We start from the raw sequence: 20122 nt of genomic DNA, 5'->3' as shown, positions 1-20122 counted from the left end.
TATACCACCTACTTGCTTGGCTTCTGAATCATCTGAAACCACCCTCATTCAGCAATGTGGTCTATCAACTTTCAGAGATAGAATAATAATTGCCATTTATTCGTTTGCCTAATATTTATTCTGTGCCTGTTCCTGCTGCATTCAAACACTGTGCTAGTCACGGGGAAACCCAAATGAATAAGGCTTCCTTATTATTCTCAAGAAATGTATGGTTTTGAAGCACAGTAAGACACAGATGCAAATGATAGCCTCCTCTTTTAAAACACTAATATTCCAAGGCACGCTCGATGTTTTAAGAGATCACAGAGTGACTATCAAAGCCCTTGGTGAAGCCTTAGCTAAGAGAGGTGTGTTTAGAATGACTACCCAAGGGACACCCTTTTCAAGTCTTCTAATCTCTCACTCTGGACCTGTTTATACCACAAGAAAACAATTTGCTTGGAGCTCTTAAAGGAGTCCCCTTTAAAAAAAAAAAACAACCCTCTTAAGTGGCTTTTCATGTTCTTGGCTTTTATTGAACGTAGAAACAGCCATACACGCTGTGTTGAAGAGTTTGTTACATCATTCACTGTTTCCCAGTAAAGACGTGAGAATCTACCTATAGAACTAATTGACACATAAAACGATGGTCCTGTCCTCTGGTGAACTGATTCCGTTCAGATCACATCTATTTGGCATGGCTATGGTTTCATTTTTCCTTGGCATCCAAGAAACTCAGAACTAAAATTTGAATTCAGTTATAGTCATTTAATGCCAAGGTAATTGTGGAGTTTTTTATTTTTTATTTTATTTTTTATTTTTTTGTGGAATTTTTTTTTAAGCTCTGTTTTATTTCTAGATTTTAGTTTAACCCACCTTTACGTATATATAGACAATGAAAGTGCTAAAATAAATTCAACAGGGGCCGGAGACGCAGCTCATGTGTAGTATGCTTTGGGGGGCGTGAGGCTTGAACCCTGATATAGCAAAACAAACAGAAAATCAGCATTTAGTATGTTGGGCCATCTTAGAGTTGTTTCTAATATTTTACAAAAATAAATGCTAAAGTACATGACTTGTATGATTTATTTTATCGTCATCATCATCATCATCATTTTGGGTTTTGGAGACAGATTTCTTTTATAGCCTTGGCTGTTCTGGACTTGCTTTGTAGACCAGGCTGTCCTCGAACTCACAGAGATCTTCACAGCCTCCCCAAGTGCTGAGAGTACAGGCATGTCCCACTGTGTCTTGCCTATGTTATGATCTTTAAAGAGTTTGTAGAAATGGAAGAGGATTCAAAAAACAAACAAACAAACAAAGGACTTTAGAATAGAAAAAGCAAGCCTCAAGTGATGGCGCATGCCTTTAATCCCAGCACTCAGGAGGCAGAGGCAGGAATCTCTGTGAGTTCAAGACCAGCCTGGTCTATAAATCAAGTCTAGGATGACCATGGCTGTTACACAGAGAAACCCGGGTTTTGGGAAGGGGGGGGGGCAGGAGACACAGAGGACTGGAGATAGTATGCCTCTATTCTCTAACCCAAGTGTTGACGTACTTTGAGAGCCATCTTGGCTATTAGAAATGAGTATCTCAAATTTGGACTGTTCAAGATATGTTAAAGCCAGATTACAGGAGTCACAGCCACTAATATATGAATAATTACAGAAATGGGGTGGGTTTTGATCACTCAATTGATGTGTTTGAAAGCACTAGAGTTACTCCTCAGGAAAGTAGCAACCACACACAGTTTCTAAAAGCGGAATCTTCCAGTGCTTTATTCATTTTGCAGAATTAAAAAAAAAAAAATTCCAGCCAGCAAGTAGTGAGGCAGAGCATCTAGATGGACCTGAGAAAGAACCTGCCTGAGTTGCCAAGTCGGATGAGGAAGCCAACTGCCAAATCAGCTATCAGGGGAAGTCCTGACACACTGGTACCATTTGCTTAGAGGGTTTAAGCCAGTGAGTTTTTTGTTAAGTCTTTTGGGTTTCTCTCTCTCTCTCTCTCTCTCTCTCTCTCTCTCTCTCTCTCTCTCTCTCTCTCTCTCTCTCTTCTCTCTCTCTCTCCTTTTTGCATAACACATCCATTTTAGTGAGCTGATTAATGGCCGGGTCATCTATCCCCAAAATACATTTACTTGTAACACACCTCTTCCAATTTTGCCCATGATTGCACAGGGTTTGTGGATTAAATAAAGCCTATCCTTAAATAACCCGGCTATGTTTGTGAAGACCCGGGACTCAGAGAAAAGCCCTTGATAGCCCTTTTAAAAATCACCTTTTTTTTTTTTCCGTCATGCGGCTACCGGGAACCCCGGATCTCCCTAGGTCTCTCCTATCCCCAGCCGCGCAGGTGCGAACGACCTTCTGGGCCACTAGGGCAGAGCCGGTGAAGGGGGGCCCTGAGAGGGGCGGGGGCGCGGGCCTTCCCAGTGTTACTAGGCGACCACGCTCTCCGCCCAGACCGGCCCACTTCCTCCGCGGGGGCCGCCGCGGGCAGAGCCCAGGCCTGGAGTCTTCCTGGAGCGGCCCTGTTCCGGCTTACCCCCCCTCCGCCGGGCGGTGGCGCACGCCCGTGACGTCACGGGAGGCGGGGCCAACGCGGCTGCCGGGTGCCGGAGGCGCCATTGGAGCCGGCTTGGCTTGAGAGCCGCAGCTGAGGAGTTGGGTCCAAGTCCGTGGTTGGTGCCGCGTCTGCGTCTGGTCTCTGGCCACTCCGCGGGATGGCGTGCGGGGCGACGCTGAAGCGCCCTATGGAGTTCGAAGCGGCGCTGCTGAGCCCCGGTTCCCCGAAGCGGCGACGCTGCGCCCCTCTTCCTGGCCCCACTCCGGGCCTCAGGCCCCCGGACGCCGAGCCGCCGCCGTTTCAGATGCAGACGCCGCCGGCGAGTCTTCAGCAGCCCGTCTCGCCCGGCAGCGAGCGTCGCCTTCCAACTCCCGGTAACCTGCGCTGCTGCTGCGGACTTGGCAGGAAGCCAGGCCGGGGCGTGGGGGTGGGGTGGGGTGGGGTGGGGAGGGTGCGGGGGTCGTAGACGCCGGCCGAAATCATCTCAGCACCCCATATCGGCCTTGGGAGAAAAAGGAACTGGGGTGCTGCTGGGCCCAGTGGCTTCCGGGGACGAGAGACATCCGGGAAGGGCAGTGGCCCCAGAGTATCGCTTTTCGGGTTTCCGGGAGCTGGGAGAGTGTAGAGGAGTGGGCAGCAAGGTGAGGTGGAGATACCCCGGGCCGCCGAAGGCCCTTGGTGCCCCTGAAGCCCCTCCTGCCTCCGCTGTACGGAACCTCCCAGCAGATCCAGTGGGCCATGGAAAATTGGATTCTGCTCACGAACCCAGCCTTGAGAGTGGGGCGGGCGACGGATTAGAGGGGAAGGGGCGTTGAGTGTATGCGGCGCCGCACAGTGCTGGAGCTTGTAGGGAGACTTGATTTCTACAAGTCTTTAGGGACCAGTAGTCACGGAGTATGATTTCAACCCGGCTATTTCTTAGAGGGACTGGCCATGTTTTATTGTGTGACTATTGTCTCGTGTGTGGCTTTGAAGTGGGTAGTCGGGTTGGCTAATGTGTGACAGTCCCTCAGTATACAGAGATTTTGTACTAAAAATTCAGTACCTAACGCAGTGACTGGACGTGAGTAAAAGCCCTTTATTTTGGCCAAGGCAAACGGAAGGCCTCATGTGACAGTAAAGATACCTATCATATTCCAGGAGGAGGAGGGAAGTGCTTCAGCGTTAATATTCAGCAATTTTAAAGGGATTCCAGAAATGAGCCCTCAGTAGTAGATTTGGGCAAGTCGTTTCTTTGTCTTTTTTTTTTTCTTGTTCCTCAGGCGTTAGCAAAACCGGTAATCCCTTTAAATCAGGTTTTTTCCCTTTAGTTTTCGTTTCCTCCTTCCTCTCCTTATCCAACTCAAGGGTACTGCAGCCTCCAGCAGACCGCTCTCAAGCTTAACTCCATACTTGTATTCACTTCTTAATCATAGAATTTAAGGAAATGCCCTACATTTTCTTTAAACTGTGTTTTCTAATCCTTTCCCCTAGACCCACTTAGCTGTGTCTTTTTCCCTGAATTTGTTCACCTCAATAGTGTTTGCTGATTTGTGACAGTGTCTCGCTGGCACCCCCAGTGTAGCCCAGCCCTGTCTTGAACTCAGCAGTCCTTCTGCTCCGGCCTCACAAGTACTGGAATTACAACTTGTAACCCATCATGTCTGATTCCAATAATCGTTTCTAAATAGAGTGTCACATCATTACCTGGTCTGACCCATAGTGCAATCTTTTCCATTTAAGTCCCCGATGACTTAATGTTCTATACAGCCTCACACACATAATGACTGAACACGGAGAAGTGTCTCGTGAAGGGCCCAAAAGCAGGGGCAGGCAGCGCTGAGACAGGAAGATTGAGCCTAGAAACTCCACCCCAGCCAGGGCAGCATTTCAGAAAGGCAGAGGCAGAGATGTCTGTTTACCTCACAGTTATTTTTTCAGTACTGACTTTCTATATCATGTGTGTAGTGGCTCAGATGACCTCAGTTGTTTAATGATCAGTGTTAAATGTATTCAGAAGACTGAGTATGGCAGAGATCTGCAATGGGGCCTCCTTTGTTGTTATTTGGGGGTGCTGAGTTTGGAACCCAGAGTCTCAATCATGTTCTGGGGAAAACTAAATGCCCAGAACTTGCTTACATTTTTTAAACTTTTGTTGTTGTTGGGTTTTTTTCTTTTTGTTTTTTTGAGACAGGGTTTTGCTGTGTGGCCTTGGCTGTCCTAGACTCACTTTGTAGACCAGGCAGGCCTCGAACTTACAGCAATCTACCTGCCTCTGCCTCCCTGAATGCTGGGATTAAAGGTGTGTGCTACCATGCCCACCTCCATTTTATAAAACTTTAATTCACCCAAACTCATGTTTCTAAATACTGGATTTTGATTGTGTCCATCATGAAAGAAATATGTATTAATACATTATTTAATGCTTTAGCTCAAGTAAAACATAGTATGTGGATTCAAGGATAAAACAGGAGAGAGGTTATCAGTTGTTCTACAGTAGAATAAGTACTGTAGTCCCAGCACTTGAGAAGCAGAAGCAGGGTTGCTACACGCCTTGGGCCAACCTCGTCTACAGAGTCAATGCCAGGCTATCCAGGACTTACCCAGACCCTGATTGCTACACGCTCTGGGCCAGCCTCACCTACAGAGTCAATGCCAGGCTATCCAGGACTTACCCAGACCTGTCTCAGAATACAAAAAAACAGTGATGCTCACAAGGGGAAAATGAATTTAACAATCTGATTTTTCTTATCTTCCTTCTCTTCCTCCCTTTTTTGGGCAGGAGGGAGGAAGAGACATATAGCTCAAGCTGGTCTTGAATTCACTAGATAACTAAGGATGACCTTAGCCTACTGTGTTCTGGGTTTCAGGCATATTGAGGCAATCTGACTTTATTTGAGTAGCATTCCATTTGTTATTTCTTTTTCTTTCTTTTTCTTTTCTTTTTTTCTTTTTTATTTTTTTGGTTTTCTGAGACAGGGTTTCTCTGTGTAGCCTTGGCTGTCCTGGGCTCGCTTTGAGGACCAGGCTGGCCTTGAATGGAAAACGATTCACCTGCCTCTGCCTTCCAAGTGCTGGGATTAAAGGCTTGCACCACCACCCCCCATCCCCCCCACCCCCCACTCTCCCACTATCCCCCCCACCCCCCACCCCCCTTCCACTTGTTATTTCTATGTAACCAAGGATGTTTGAGCTGTTCTCCCACCTCTACTTCTCTTACACTGAGTGAGATACAGACTCCTGTTTCTATGCCTGCTTAAGGGTTGAGTGTGGGAAGGGGGCCATTGAGACAAAGTTTCTTTGTTGTTTTGTTTTTCAAGACAGGGTCTTCCTATGTAGGCTTGGCTGTCCTGGAACTAGCTCTGTAGACAAGGCTAGCCTTGAACTCAGAGATCTGCCTGCCTCTGCTTCCTGAGTGCTGGGATCAAAGGCTTGTGCCAACACCACCCAGAGAGACAGGTTTTTTTGGGGCAACCCTGGTTGGTCTAGAATTCACAAAACTCCACCTGCCCCTGCCTCCCTGGCGCTGGATAAGAGGTGCACTCCTCCACACCCTATATAGGGCTGAGTCTTTAAAGACATTTGGTTGTGGTCGCCCAGAAACACTAAAGAGTTTTGAGGAGGAAATTAGTCTGATAAATAACCTGGAAACTAAAAGCTAGATAATAATGAGAATCAAAGATTAAAAACATCGTAACTGCCAGGCGCAGCCTTTAATCCCAGCACTCGGAAGGCAGAGGCAGATGGATCGCTGTGCGTTCAAAGCCAGCCTGGTCTACAAAGCAAGTCTAGAACAGCCAGGGCTGCAAGTCTAGAACAGCCAGGGCTATACCTAGAAACCCTGTCTCAAAAAACAAAACAAATAAACAAAAAAGAATCATAATTGTTACAAAGAAATCTGCATTTTTAAGAAATAAATGCTACATCCTTTCTTTAGGTGGTCTTTGGAAGAAATCCGCATCTGTTTTCCTCCTGTATTGAGTGTGGTTAGAATTTTGGACTTGGTATGGGTCCTACTAGCCTGGCAGCTGTGTAGCTCCATTGTTCACTTTGTTATTGAGGAGGCAGTTGGAGTCCATCAGAGGCCTTCTCATCTCATGCTTGTCCTTTCTTGTTTCATAGCAGCTGCTGACACCCTTATATTGAATGAATCTGGCATGTATGCACTTGAAGAGGAGGCCTTAAAAAAAATCAGCATTCCTACACACAGGGATGCAGAGCCGAGTTTCATGGTCTTGTTAAAGCCATCATTGCGCTTGTTCTAGCACTTAAGCAGGGTTAGTTTACCCAGGTGTGCAGCTACTGGACCATACTGTCACTGTCATCAGTGCCACTTCCCTGGTTTTGATTCTCATTGCCTGTTCAGATAGGCATTTTCCATTTATATTGAATAACTAGACTAAAGATTCAGAATGACTTTTGTAATTGCTCATGGCAAACAAAATACCATTGTCAACACCTCTCATCCCTGACAAAGATGGTTAAAGCAAAGGATAGACTGGAACAATTTGGGTTGGGGGATACAATTTCCTGGATTTTAGCTAGGTCTGTGTAGCACTGGCTGGTCTGACACTTGCTACATAGGCCATGGTGGCCTTGAACTTGGAGGATCCTCTGCGCCCACCTCCACCTCCCTGGATGGGAATAGGTGGCATTCATCACCATGATACAGTCTCTGCTTTTGTTATTTGGGGCTTTAGATTATCTGGGGAAGGAATACAGTATTATGCCACTGTGTGTAAAAACTTGAAACCCACTTCCTTCTAGATGCTTGTCTCCAGGAATGTAGTCTCCGAGTTGCTAATTGGTGTTTCCTGCTTGTTGGCAAACTCAGTTTGTGATGACTGACTCAATGATCATCTGAGTCCTAGCAAGCATTGTCTGTTATACCTTTGTTTTTCCAGTGCTGGAAATTGAACACAGATTGCATATGAAGCCAGTGTCCTGCCACTGATTTGTATCCTCAGCCCTCATTTTACTTTGTTTTTTGTTTTGTTTTGTTTAATTTTTCAAGACAAAAGAGTTTCTCTGTGTAGCCTTGGCTAACCTGGAACTCACTTTGTAGACCAGACTGGTCTTGAACTCAGAGAGATCTGCCCGCCTCAGCCTCCTGAGTGCACTACCTCTTGTTGAGGTAACTGACCTTCGCCTTTATTCTCCAGTGTAGCCTAGATCTTTGGATCCTCTTGCCTTGGCCTCCAGACAAACTGGGATTACAGGTTGGCATCACTGGTCCCAGTGCAGAAATGTTTTGGTTTGAGACCATGCCTGGTTCCAGAACATTTGTTTGTTTTGAGACAGGGTCTCACTCAGCCCAAGATGTGTTGGAACTCACTGTGTGGCCCAGGCTGACCTTGACCTAGCAGTGATCCTGCTGTTTCTATTTCCCAGTCACTGAGATTACAGGCTTGGGCTACCAAACCCAGTTTGTCTCATGTAGCGCAGACTGTTCTCTCACAGTGTGTAATGGAAGATGACTCTGGGTTTCTGATTCTCTTACCTCCTACGGTTCAGGTGCTGGGATGACAGGCATGGGCTTGCCACCATGCCCAGATTAAAAACTTTTTTCTCTTAAGAATTTGTTTTTCTTTTTAATTATGTGTGTGTGTGTGTGTGTGTGTGTGTGTGTGTGTGTGTGTGTGTGTGTATATATACCCGTGTGAGTACAGGTGCCTGCAAAGATGTTTGGATCCTTTGGAACTAGAGTTGTAGGTGGTTGCGAGCTGCCTAATGTGGGTGCTGGGAACTGAACTTAAGTCCTCTGGAAAAACAGTGTTTCTTAATATCAGAGCCCTCCCTCTGACCCTCTCAGAAATACTGCCCCCCCCCCCCCACACACACACAAGACAGGGTTTCTCTCTGTAGCCTTGGCTGTCTTAGAGTTAGCTCTGTAGGCCAGGCTGGCCTTGAACTCAGGTCTGCCTGCCTCTGCCTGGCAAGTGCTGGGATTAAAGGCATGTGCCACCACACACAGCTGAGAAACACTTTTAATGAGCTGTTTATCATGTATATAATGTTTTGCCTGTATTAAACCTACAGGCCAGAAGAGGGCACCAGATTTCATCATAGATGCTTATGAAACACCATGGGGTTGCTGGGAATTGAACTCAGGACTTCTGGAAGAGAAGGCAGTGATTTTTAACCCCTGAGCCACCCCTCCAGTCCTTAATGAGATTTGTTAATCCCAAACAGTAGCCCCAGCTCCACCTGTCTGTGTCCAAGCTGTTGCACATAATGGTTTTTACTATCTACCATCTTCTCCAAAGATCTTTAAAGTCTCATGGAACAAAAGCTTCATTGTTTTTTAAAAGACTTCAGTGAGAAGAAAACCATCCATAACACTGTGTTTTGTGGAAATGTAAAACCTAACTGATCTAAAACAAGGGGATTCCTGTGATTTTTTTTTTTTAAGGCAATGTGGGCCACAGTTTGAAACCATTTCTCAAAAAAGCCAGACTTGCTGACACACACCTTAGATGTCAGTGCTCGGGAAATAGAGAAGCGGCCCATCAGGAGGAGGCCTTGGTCGTCTCAACTATACCACAAGATCAAGGCCAGCCTAGGCTACATGAGACTGTGTCTCCAAACAAAACAGATAAAAATAACAGTGTGGCTTAGTTTACTCTAAATTGTACTGGTGAATCCAGCAAAACTCAGGTTTGACTTGCTTGCTTACCACAGGAAAAAGTAAAGGAAAATGGCTTAACCAAAATAGCTATTATTTTAGGAATTAAACATTTTTTTAGATTTATTTTTGTGAATATATGTGTTTGCCTACATTTATGTGTACCACTTGCACAGCAAACACTTACACACCACCAGCCCCTCAGACAGAATAAGAACAATGTGTCCTGAACTGTATGATGGCTTAAAGGCCTTTCTTGTGTATCTTTTCAAGAAAGTTTGTGGAGTGGGGTGTGGTGGCGCACACCTTTAATCCCCACACTTGGGAAACAGAGGCAGGCAGATCACTGTGAGTTTGAGGCCAGCCTGGTCTACAAAGTGAGTCTAGGACAGCCAGTGCTACACAGAGAGACCCTGTCTCAAAAAAAAAAACAAAAAAAGAAGGGGAAAAAAAAGTTTGTGGTTGGGAAGTTTGAAGAAATGACCATAAAAATGAATGCTCAGCTGAATTTTCTTTTTTACTAGAACAAATTTTTCAGAACATAAAACAAGAATATAGTCGTTATCAGCGATGGAGACATTTAGAAGTTGTCCTCAGTCAGAGCGAACCCTGTGCTTCAGAGAGCCAGCCTCCCTCCTCCGTACTCACCGCACCAAGTTCTCCAGGTAAGTGTACTTTGGTGTTGGTGAGCTGGGTTTGGTGGTACACACCTGCAGTCCTAGGATATTTGGGAGGCTAGGGCCAAGATTGTACATCTGAGACCAACTTGTGATGTCTAGCAAGACCCTGCTTCAGTACAGTTTGCTTCTCTTTAATGTCAGTGTGTCCTTGTGTCCTTAGCCACCTGTGCTGTCTTACTTTCCTACCACTGTGACAGTGGACCTGACAGGAGCACTTCAGGCAGGGAGGTTTATGGTTTCAGATGGTACTGTCCTTCATGGCTGCAGAGGCATGGAGACATGCCTCGGTCCCTGCAGTGAGCTTCTGGCTTCATGGTGAAGTTGCAATGAGCTTTTAGCTTTTTCTTCATATGGGTACAGACCAGGAAATGGGGTGACATGGGACCAGATGCAGATACAAACTTCAAAGACCTGCCCCAGTGACCTATTTTCACCTGCCAGGCCTCATCTTTTACAGACATCAGAGCCTTCAAAATAATGCCACAAGCTAGGAAACAAGCACTGAAAACATGGGTTGTGGGGGTGGTCTAGATTCAAAACAAAACATGGAACTAAGTTATTTCTTTTTTGTTTGTTTGTTTTTGTTTTGTTTTGTTTTTGTTTGGTTGGTTGGTTTTTCGAGACAGGGTCTCTCTGTGTAGCCTTGGCTGTCCTGGACTCACTTTGTAGACCAGGCTGGCCTCGAACTCACAGCGATCTGCCTGCCTCTGCCTCCCAAGTGCTGGGATTAAAGGTGTGCGCCACCACTGCCTGGCTATTTCTTGTTTAATTTACTAATTAAGTGGGGTTTTTTTGTTGTTGTTGTTGTTTTGTTTTTTGCTTTGTTTTTTAGTGGTATGCTTTGAGGTTCTGTGATTGGCTTGGGCAAGTTGTTTATAAGATATAAAAACATAATAGCTCATATATAACTCTGCCTGGCCTGGAATTCCCACAGGTCCTCTTACCTTTATCTCCTGAGTGCTAGAATTAAAGTTGTGTGCCACCATGCCTAGTCCCTTGTTTTGTTGAAACAAAGTCTCAGTATGTGTCCCTGGCTGGTCTGGAACTCATTATAACGACCAAGGTGAGCCAGGCATGGTGGCGCACGCCTTCAGTTCCAGCATTTGGGAGGCAAAAGCAGGCAGATCACTGTGAGTTCAAGGCCAGCCTGGTCTAGAGAACTGTCCAGGATAGCCAAGGCTACACAGAGAAACCCTGTGGGGGGGGCGGGGCGGAGACCAAGCTGACTTTCAGCTTGTGGCAGTCTTCGTGTGTGTTGTCTACACTCATAAAAGGCAAAAAGTCCATTGTTCATATGCATTAAGCATATTTCAGGTTATGCTCATGAATACCAGTCACATGTGTGCTCTGTTGGCATGCAGCTAACTGTAAGAAGTTTTGCTTTCGGAAGTTCTGTTGGGCAGCCCTGCTTTGTAACCTTGTCGTGTGGTTTGTGGGCTATGCTCTAAATCTCAGGATTTGAGGCTGGCTTCTTCACTTAGTGAACTAGACTTGCCCGCTGTCGCTATACATAGTCAGCAGGCCAGTGTTGCTAACCTCTGTGTCCTAACACAGCAGAAAAGCTTGTTTCCTCAACGTACTCAATTTCTTAACAAGTCTAAAGTTAAAAATTATCTTTCTTAAAAGTTATTGACTGGGACCTGGCTATCTCAGCACTCAGGAAGCAGTGTCCGGCTGATAGCTGCAAGTTCAAGGCCAACCTGATTTACATAGTGAGTTCCAAAATAGCCAGGGCTATGTAGAGAGGCCTTTTTTTTTAAGGGCAGTAGAAAGAAGGGGAGTAAAGGAGAAGCTCGCCCTGACACGATAGTGCTTGCCAGGGTCTAGGTGGGCAGAAGAGTGAGGAGCCGCTGAGCAGGTGACGGGTTTTACTCTGAGAATGGCAGAGTGTTCTACAACTAGAGGGAGTTGCACAGCGTCATGACCATATTGAATGCCACTGAGTTTTTCAATTTGAAATGGTAATTCCAAGTCTCATGAACTACTCTGCAGTGCTGAGGATCAAATGCAGAGCTGTAGGCCTATGGTCATTGTGTGATTCAAATGCTGAATCTCCTGTCTGAGTGTTGTGTAAACACTGATGATCCCCAGGTGTCCCCTGGTGTGCCAGCAGTGCAGGTTACAGCCAGTCATGAGTAGGAGAGAATGGGGCTGGACTTCCTGCTCCACACAGGGTCTCTCTGTCGCCCTGGCTGTCCTGGGCTCACTTTGTAGGCCAGGCTGGCCTTGAACTCAGTATCTCTGAGTACTGTAGTGCTGAGATTACAGGTGTCAGTCTGCCTCTCTGAGTGCTGGGAATAAAGGCGCGCGCACACACACACACACACACACACACACTCTTTTTTTTTTTTTGAGACTGTAGCCTGTGCTGGCCTTAAACTCCTGATTCCCCTGCTTCTACCTCCCTCATACTGAGACTGCAGACGTGTGCCGTAATCACCTGGTTGGGAAGCAGGTGTGGAAAGGCTCTCACATTTAAGAAACTGTAAACAAGCCAGGTGGTGGTGGCTCACAGCTTTAATCCCAAATCTCGGAGACAGAGACAGGTGGATCTCTGTAAACTCAAGGCCAGCCTGGTCTACAAATCGAGTCCAGGACAGCCAGGCCTACAAGAAAAACCCTCTTTCAAAAAACAAAACAAAAAGAATAAAGTAATAGTCAGACAAAACAAATTAAGGATAGTCGAAGGCTACGTAGAGAAACCCTGTCTTGAAAAAACAAAAACAAAATAAAGAATAGATTAATAACTGCTTGGCTATTATGTTGTGAAGCTTATTAAAATAATAGGCTCTCAATTATTTGTGTGATAGCTGGGTTAAGTGAGAAACTGCGAAATAAACACAGCAATGTAAAAAACAACTCTTTTCCCCCCCTTTCGTTCTCCCCCTCCCCCACTGTTTCTCTAGGTAGCCTTGGCTGTCTGGACTCACTTTGTAGACCAGGTTGGCTTCGAACTCTCAGCCCACTGCCTCCCAAGTGCTGGGATTAAAGGCATGTGCCACCACGTCCAGCACTTAAAAATAACTCTTAACACCGAGCCTTGTACAGAACTTTTTACTACTGCCGGCTCCCCCTCCCTTCAAATATTACTTTACTTTTTTTTATTAATTTACTTTATGTGTGTGGGTGTTTTGCCTGCATGTGTGTCTATGAACTGTGAGTGCCTAGTGCCCGCAGAGGTTAGAAAAGGGCATCAGAGTCCCCGGAGCTGGGAACTGAACCAAGGGCCTCTAGAATTGTAGCCATTGCTTTTAATTGTTGAGCCATTACTCCAGCCTCTCAAATGTTGTTATTTATTTATTTATTTTTTGTTTTTTGAGGCAGGCTTTCCCTGTGTAATAGCTCTGGCTGTCCTGGACTCACTTTGTAGACCAGGCTAGCTCGAACTCACAACGATCTGACTGCCTCTGCCTCCTAAGTGCTGGGATTAAAGGTGTGCGCCACCACGCCTGGCTGTTTTATGCTTTTTAATTTGGGGACAGAATCTTACTAAGTTGCCCAAAATTTGTTTTGGAAATGTCTCCTCCTCCATAGCATCTGGAGTCTTAGTGAACCAACATGGAAATAAATATGTAAATGTAAGTACACATGAATTGGTTTGTTTATTTGTATGGTTGGAAGATGTACTCATGCCATGGCATGCATGTGGTGGTCAGAGGACAACTTAAAGGAACTGGTTCTTTCGACACTGGATTCACTCAGACTCAGGTCGACAGGCTTGGTGCAAGTGCCTTCACCTACTGAGCCATCTCACTGGCCAGTAATTTTAACTAGTAAAAACAGAGAATGATTACAAGTAATGAGTGGCCAGATGTTTTGGTCATGTTTTATTTGTAGAGGGGGAAAAAAGTTTTGTTTAGTTTAAGAGGAAAAAACCAAAGATTTGTTTCAGGGTGGGAAGTAGCTTAAACACTGACAGGAATGAGGAAATGATTCTAGACTGACTTGTGAGGCTCTGGCTGGATGTTTTTGTTGATTTATAAGGCTGCTGCTTCACCATCAGCAGGAAGTCCTGTGGAAAACTCTAGAGTGAACTTGACTGATAAGACCCCTTCACATCTGAAATCTTAGCTCCCAAGAAGCTGAACGTTACAGTTTTGATGGTCACAGCCTCTGCTGAGGAAATGACAAGGAAAACTGAGAAAGGCCTTTAGATAGGAGACTCATGGCCGCACGCCTCCACCTTGAAGTGTGCTGGCTTACAGGAGTCGGAATCACAAAGGGAGCGGGAGTTAATGGCTGGCTAGAACTGTGGCTCAGTTGGTAGAGTGCTGGCTTAGTAGGCATGAAGCCCTGGGTGGGATCCCCAGCACCAAGTAACACCTCCCCAGTCAGGGAGGTGGCGGCAGAAGGATCAGAAAGTAAACGTTATTTGGGGTTACTAACAAGTTCAAGGCCAGCTTGGACTTTTTTGGCTTCTTTGTTTTTTGTTTTTTCGAGCCTTTGTAGACCAGGCTGGCCTCGAATGAGTGCTGAGATTAAAGATGTGCATCACCATGCCCCACCAGCTTGGACTTCTTGGAGACCATTTCCAAAAGGAAGTGTTCTGGGGTGACTGTCAGTGACTTGTTTTATATTGTTGATCAAATCTAATGGTCCTGAGACTCAGACTTCCTGCTTCTTATAAAATCATTTGTGAATCCTAAACATAGGAGATGCCTGGCCCTGCTATAGAATGATCAGAAAGTGTATTTTTAGTGTTTTACAGTCAGACATACCCAATCTGATGTCCACATGGACACACACACACCCCTTTAATCCCAGCACTGGGAAGGCAGAGGCTGGCAGATCTCTCTCTGATTTTGAGTTCCAGGACAGCCGGGGCTCTGTATACAGAGTAATGGGGGGGGGGGGGCAGGTATAAGAGCTTACTTTTGTAATCTTATCTCTTAGAGGTGGAGATAGGCAAGCTCCCTAGAGCTGCTTGGCCAGCCAGGCCAGCCTTTCTGCAGTTCTTATGTAGCTGGAGGAGTACTCGCATGAAGGTGGCTAGTTCTGAAGCACAGAGCTGAATGGTGTGTAAAGAAGCTCTGTCGTGTGGGGATGGACAGTACTGGGGCCTGCGTGGGAGCTTGTACTAGGCAGATGCTCTATCACTGAGATAAACCCATCTTTTATTTTTACTTACAGACGGTCTTGTTAAGTTTCTCGTGTTCTTGCCTCTAGAGTATTTGGGCCGTAGACAGGTGCGCTTGCACCGGCTTATATTTATGTCCTTGCCAGGTGCCTCCTGGATGAAGAAGGACCAGCCCACCTTTACCCTTCGACAAGTGGGGATAATATGTGAGCGCCTCTTAAAAGACTATGAAGATAAAGTCCGGGAGGAATACGAGCAGATCCTCAGCACCAAACTGGCAGGTAGGCTGAGGTGTGGGGTGCTGATGCTGTTCATGTAACTCAGAAAAGAGGGCTTCGTGCAAGAGAGGGTACGGGATTGTGAGCACTGAAGCTACGCTTTGGTTGTGTCACAGGTGTTATTTATACATCCTATGAAAGAACTTATTTGCATTTCCAAAAGTAGATAATCTAAGCCTTTCTTTTTGGTGTTTCTACTGGGTTTCTCTGTATAGCCTTGGCTGTCCTGGGCTCTTTTATAGCCCAGGTTAGCCTCCAATTCAAAGAGATCTGCCTGCCTCTGCCTCCCTGAGTGCTGGGATTACAAGCGTGTACCACCACGACTTGGCTCAAAATCCAAGCTTTTCATGTAAGACTCTTCCATTGGTACAGGCATGGACCTAGGCCACTAGCTAGCAAACAGGTGGTTGGCCTGTTGTAATGATTTCCTAACAGGTGTCAGGATTGGTTTGGTGCAGTGTCACCAGCATGTTCAAATGTCTGCACACGAGTCACTTTGTGATGTAGAGGCTGCGCAGCACTCTTTGGTTTGGGTGGTATGATGGAAATAGGTCAGCTGAGGCTAAAGAAAGCAGGTTATTATTAGTAATGACAAGTCGAGCCTTCTCTGATAAAGAATAGTAGTAGGAACTAGAGAGCGGCTCAGCAGTTGAGGAGTGCTTCCTGCTCCCCAGAAGACCTGAGCTCTTGCTCTAGCACCCATGCTGGGTGGCTTGAGGCCACCTGTAACTCCAGTTCAGCTGATTCAACACTCTCTCTGGACTCCAAGGACACCTACACTCTCAAATGTACATATCAACACATGCACGTATGTATAGATATACATAATGTAAACAGTAATAAAAATAAAAACTGTCTGGACCTGGGTAGCCTCAGACTCACAGTGATCAATCTTCCTGTTTCCAGTCCCCTCAAAATAAAAAGGTAGGGGGATTCCAGCCGGGTGGTAGTAGTGCACACCTTTGATCCAGCATTTGGGCAGTTTGGTCTCTGAGTTTAAGGACAGCCTGGTTTACAGAGTGAGTTCCAAGACATCCCAGGCTACACAGACATACCCTGTCTCCAAAAAAACAAAAAAACAAAAAAGGAAAAGGAAGAAGAGAAGAAGAAAAGAAATGGAATTCCAAGCATGAGTTACCATGCTCAGCTTTTTTGCTTTTTTTTTTTTTTTTTTTTTTTGGTTTTTCAAGACAGAGTCTCTCTATGTAACCTTGGCTGTCCTGGACTCACTTTATAGACCAGGGTCTCGAACTCACAGGGATCCACCTGCCTCTGCCTCCCGAGTGCTGGGATTAAAGGCTTTCGCCACCACGCCCGGCTTTTTTTTTTTTTTTTTCATGCTCAGCTTTTTACAGACTCAACTCTGTAGACCAGGCTATCCTTGAGCTCAGAGAGAACTGCCTGCCTCTGCCTCCCGAGTACTAGGATTATAGGTGTGCACCACTGTATCCTGCTTTCTTTGCTTTCTTAGTTGAGAATCTGCCTTACCCATTTGCTTAAGCAAGCCCTCTGTTACCGATCCCACTGTATTCCCATTTGTGTTTTGTTTTTATTGGGGGTAGGGGGTATTGTTGGTTGGTTTTTTTGAGACAGGGTTTGTCTGTAGCCTTGGCTCTCTTTGTAGACCAGGCTGACCTCAAACTCACAGAGATCTGCCTGCCTCTGTCTCCCGAGTGCTGGGATTGAAGGCGTGAGCCACCACGCTTGGCTTCATGTTTTTATTTTATAGTAACAAAAGGACTTGAGAGATCCAACCTCATCTGTATGCTGGAAGGTCACTGGTGGAGGGTAAAATTACAGGCTAGGAACAAGAATATTTGAGTAGAGAATGCAAACAAGGCAGACAGATGCCATGCTGCTTCTTAAATGGCCTGAGGGGTGGGCTTCTGGGGTGAGTATATACACTTTATTCTATCTTCACAGAACAGTATGAATCTTTTGTGAAATTCACACATGATCAGATTATGCGGCGATATGGGACAAGGCCAACAAGCTGTAAGTATACCAAGTTTTTCTTTAAAATTTCCAAGTCCTAAGAACAAGATTTTGCTTAGGAGTATTCTGTGTCCTGAGAGGAAAAGGCCCTTGGTCATTGCTTTTGCATAGGACCCAGGCTCAGTTCCCTGATCTCCAAGGGCACCTGGCACGTGCAGTACACAAACATATATACAAACAAAACATTAATACACATAAAATAAGTCAATCTAAAAAATAATTTTTAAAAGGCCCTTATAAAATGTGATTTTAAGGCCAGCCTGGTCTACAAAGTGAGTCCAAGACAGCCAAGGCTACACAAAGAACCCCTGTTTGGGGAGAGAGAGAGTAAATATTTTGTCCAGCAAAATGTCAAACCAACAAGTCCTAATTTTACATAATTTTTATAATATCCTATGAGGTAGAACTTTTAATATTAACCCCATTTTATTTGTAAGGACAGTACTTAAGAGATGTTAAATTATTTATTCAAGTTTGTACTTCGATTGCTACCTACAGTCATCTAACTCAACACCAGTCTCTTTGTAGTGCCATTGAAGTGGTAACTCACCTGCTTGATTGTTTACTTTATGTTTTAAAAAGGATGAGACCAGCCAGGCGTGATGGGGCACGCCTTTAGTCCCAGCACTTGGGAGGCAGAGGCAGGGGGATCACTGGGAGTTTGAGGCCAGCCTAGTCTACAAAAGTGAATCCAGGACAGCCAGGACTGTTAACAGAGAAACCCTGTCTCAAACAACCTATTTAAAAAAAGCATGAGACTGCATTGGTTGTTCTTTCTATTGTCTGATCTGCAGATGTATCCTGAAGCCTTCTTGCCTATCTGGGTACCAGGTGTGACCTCAAGAGATGGCTGCTGTATACTTTTTGCAACTGGTTTGATATCACATTTCAGCTCCAACTTCGCATCCTGAGAACACTTAAATGTTTCTGCAGGTCCATTTCTACAACTTGAAAGACCTTAAAACTTTCTGGTTGCCACAAGCATATCTTTCTTTTCTGCTCATCCACTAAACAGCTGTGCTCTACTGTGATAGGTTTTCCAAACGAAAGTACCTGGAGCAGCAGTTTAGCAAAGAATGCCTTTAGTGGCACTCAACACGTGGATTTTCCCCAAGCACAGCTCTGTGAGACATGTGTGAGTGTGTGGGGGGTGTGTGTGCGTGTGCGCGTGCATGTGTGTGTTTTAAGTTATTATTTGTATTGTGTAAAACTTTTTTGATCTTGGGGATTCTGGCTGTGAATTTGATGCACGACAATTATGGTTAAAAGCATTTTCTTGGTCTGGAGAAGATCATTAATGTTTGGTGACCATAGAAGTTGTAACGGTGGGTTGTTTATGTGAGGTATTATTATCGTTAAATACAGGGACTGTTTCCAGGCACAGAATTTGGATAAGTTAGGGTGGACGATAGGCGTGATGATTAGGATGATAGAGGGAAGGCCTGCAGTCCTGAGTCTGCAGATGTGTGGGAGACGCCCATCAACACATGGACTCTGCCTAGCTGTGCTGGAAAAATACTTTGACTCCAAGCCTTAAAATACCCTGTGGAGTCTGAGCTCACCTCATTCATACAGTCACGGAGCTCCCTGGATGCTGAACTTCTACAGGGAAAAGATCTCCCCTGGAGCGGAACGTGAAGGTGTGCTCGGAACGTACCACAGGGGAGTGCGGGGCTGGGCCAGGCTCGCAGCACTGCTACTTGGGAGGAGCCACTCGCCTTCTCATCAGTTTCAACATAGAATCTGGATCCTTTGTCCAGGTTCTCCCAAACTCTCCTGAGGTGCCCATGTTCAACTGTTAGAGCTTGGTTTTGGCAACCCCTGCCTGAAGTTGCTTATTGGCTGTTCTTCGCCTTGGTCCCCAGGCTCTGAGCGGAAAGCAGCCTGTGTTGTGAGGAGCTGGGAGTTAAACGTACATTTATTTTATCTGTGACTTGTCAGGACCACATTTTACAAAATGCCTTGTTTCCTTTACTATTGTTTTGGAAAGGAAAATTTTATGAGAACTGTTTTAATTTGAAAATAGAATAGTTTTATTAATTACGGCTTTATTTTGGAAATTTGAGTTTTAATTCAAATGTTTGCCAATACCTTCCAAAGTAAGGTGATATTCAGAGACAGTTGTTGAGATCAGCTGGCTTGCAGACATTTCTGGGGTATTCACATGTGAAGATTCCTTATTAATGAATGTCTTTGACTTAAATCTAACCAAAAAACTGCAACGTTATTCTTTGTACATTTTCATTATATAGTGTTAACAAGCTTAGTTGCAAACAAATAAAGTACTTAAGCTATTTGTTTACCTTGCCTTCTTGATACTGTGATGGTGAGTATTAGTTCAGGGAATGCTGTAAGGCTGCTGTAATCCTTTCCACAGTTCATCAACATTACACTCTTAGAGCCTGCCATTGCCCTTTTAGTAATTACAGGATGATTGACTCCCTGAAGGACAGCTTAGTCCATCTCTTCTTTCTCTAAGGTAGTTGCTTGTTCCCTAAAGAGGAGCCATAGGCATGGTTCTGGTAGAGTGGCTCTGCCAAGTCCTGAAGGCTCCTCACCCAGGGCCTACGAGATACCACTGTGGTGTGCCTCCTCCTAGAAGGTCCTGCGAGCGACTTCTGGCTAGAGGTGGCTTTCGTGACTAGTAGTCATGTCACCCTCTCAACCGCTAGCAGTGCCTGCAGGCTGTTTTAGGTTACTCTTTGGGGCCACTGAGTTTGATACCACTGTGGTTGGCGTTAGGGGAATTGAGGCGACACATTTGGGGACCTGGAAGCCTGTGGCTCTTTGAAGTTCAAGGTTTTTCTTAGCTACATAGCATTCAAGGCTAGCCTAGACTGTGAGTACAGAAGGGAGGGAGGGGGGGAAGGGGAGAGGGAGGGGGAGAGAGAGAATATGAATGTGTGTAGTGTGTAAACATAAATACATACTTTCTTAGCTTCAC

The 20122-nt window shown here is 45.4% G+C and overlaps 1 protein-coding gene and 1 long non-coding RNA gene across 2 annotated transcripts; one reads left to right on the top strand and one right to left on the bottom strand.

The window, feature by feature from the left end:
* Positions 1 to 2555: 2555 nt before the first annotated feature.
* Positions 2556 to 19474, top strand: AKIRIN1 (akirin 1). The gene is made up of 5 exons (XM_084787148.1): positions 2556 to 2918; positions 9673 to 9813; positions 15052 to 15186; positions 17107 to 17178; positions 17973 to 19474. Exons 1-5 carry the CDS (start codon positions 2702 to 2704, stop codon positions 17981 to 17983), a joined length of 576 nt encoding a protein of 191 aa, XP_084643274.1. The 5' UTR covers positions 2556 to 2701; the 3' UTR covers positions 17984 to 19474.
* Positions 8102 to 9663, bottom strand: LOC311600451. Its single transcript, XR_014780254.1, has 2 exons — positions 9514 to 9663; positions 8102 to 8389 (listed from the first exon to the last, which is right to left on the bottom strand). It is a non-coding gene; the product is annotated as an uncharacterized lncRNA (long non-coding RNA).
* Positions 19475 to 20122: the final 648 nt, after the last annotated feature.

This window comes from Acomys minous, assembly GCF_964271855.1.
Source record: "Acomys minous genome assembly, chromosome: 6".
In the NCBI taxonomy this organism is placed as follows: Eukaryota; Metazoa; Chordata; class Mammalia; order Rodentia; family Muridae; genus Acomys; species Acomys minous.
This window is presented reverse-complemented; position numbering and strand designations above follow the sequence as displayed.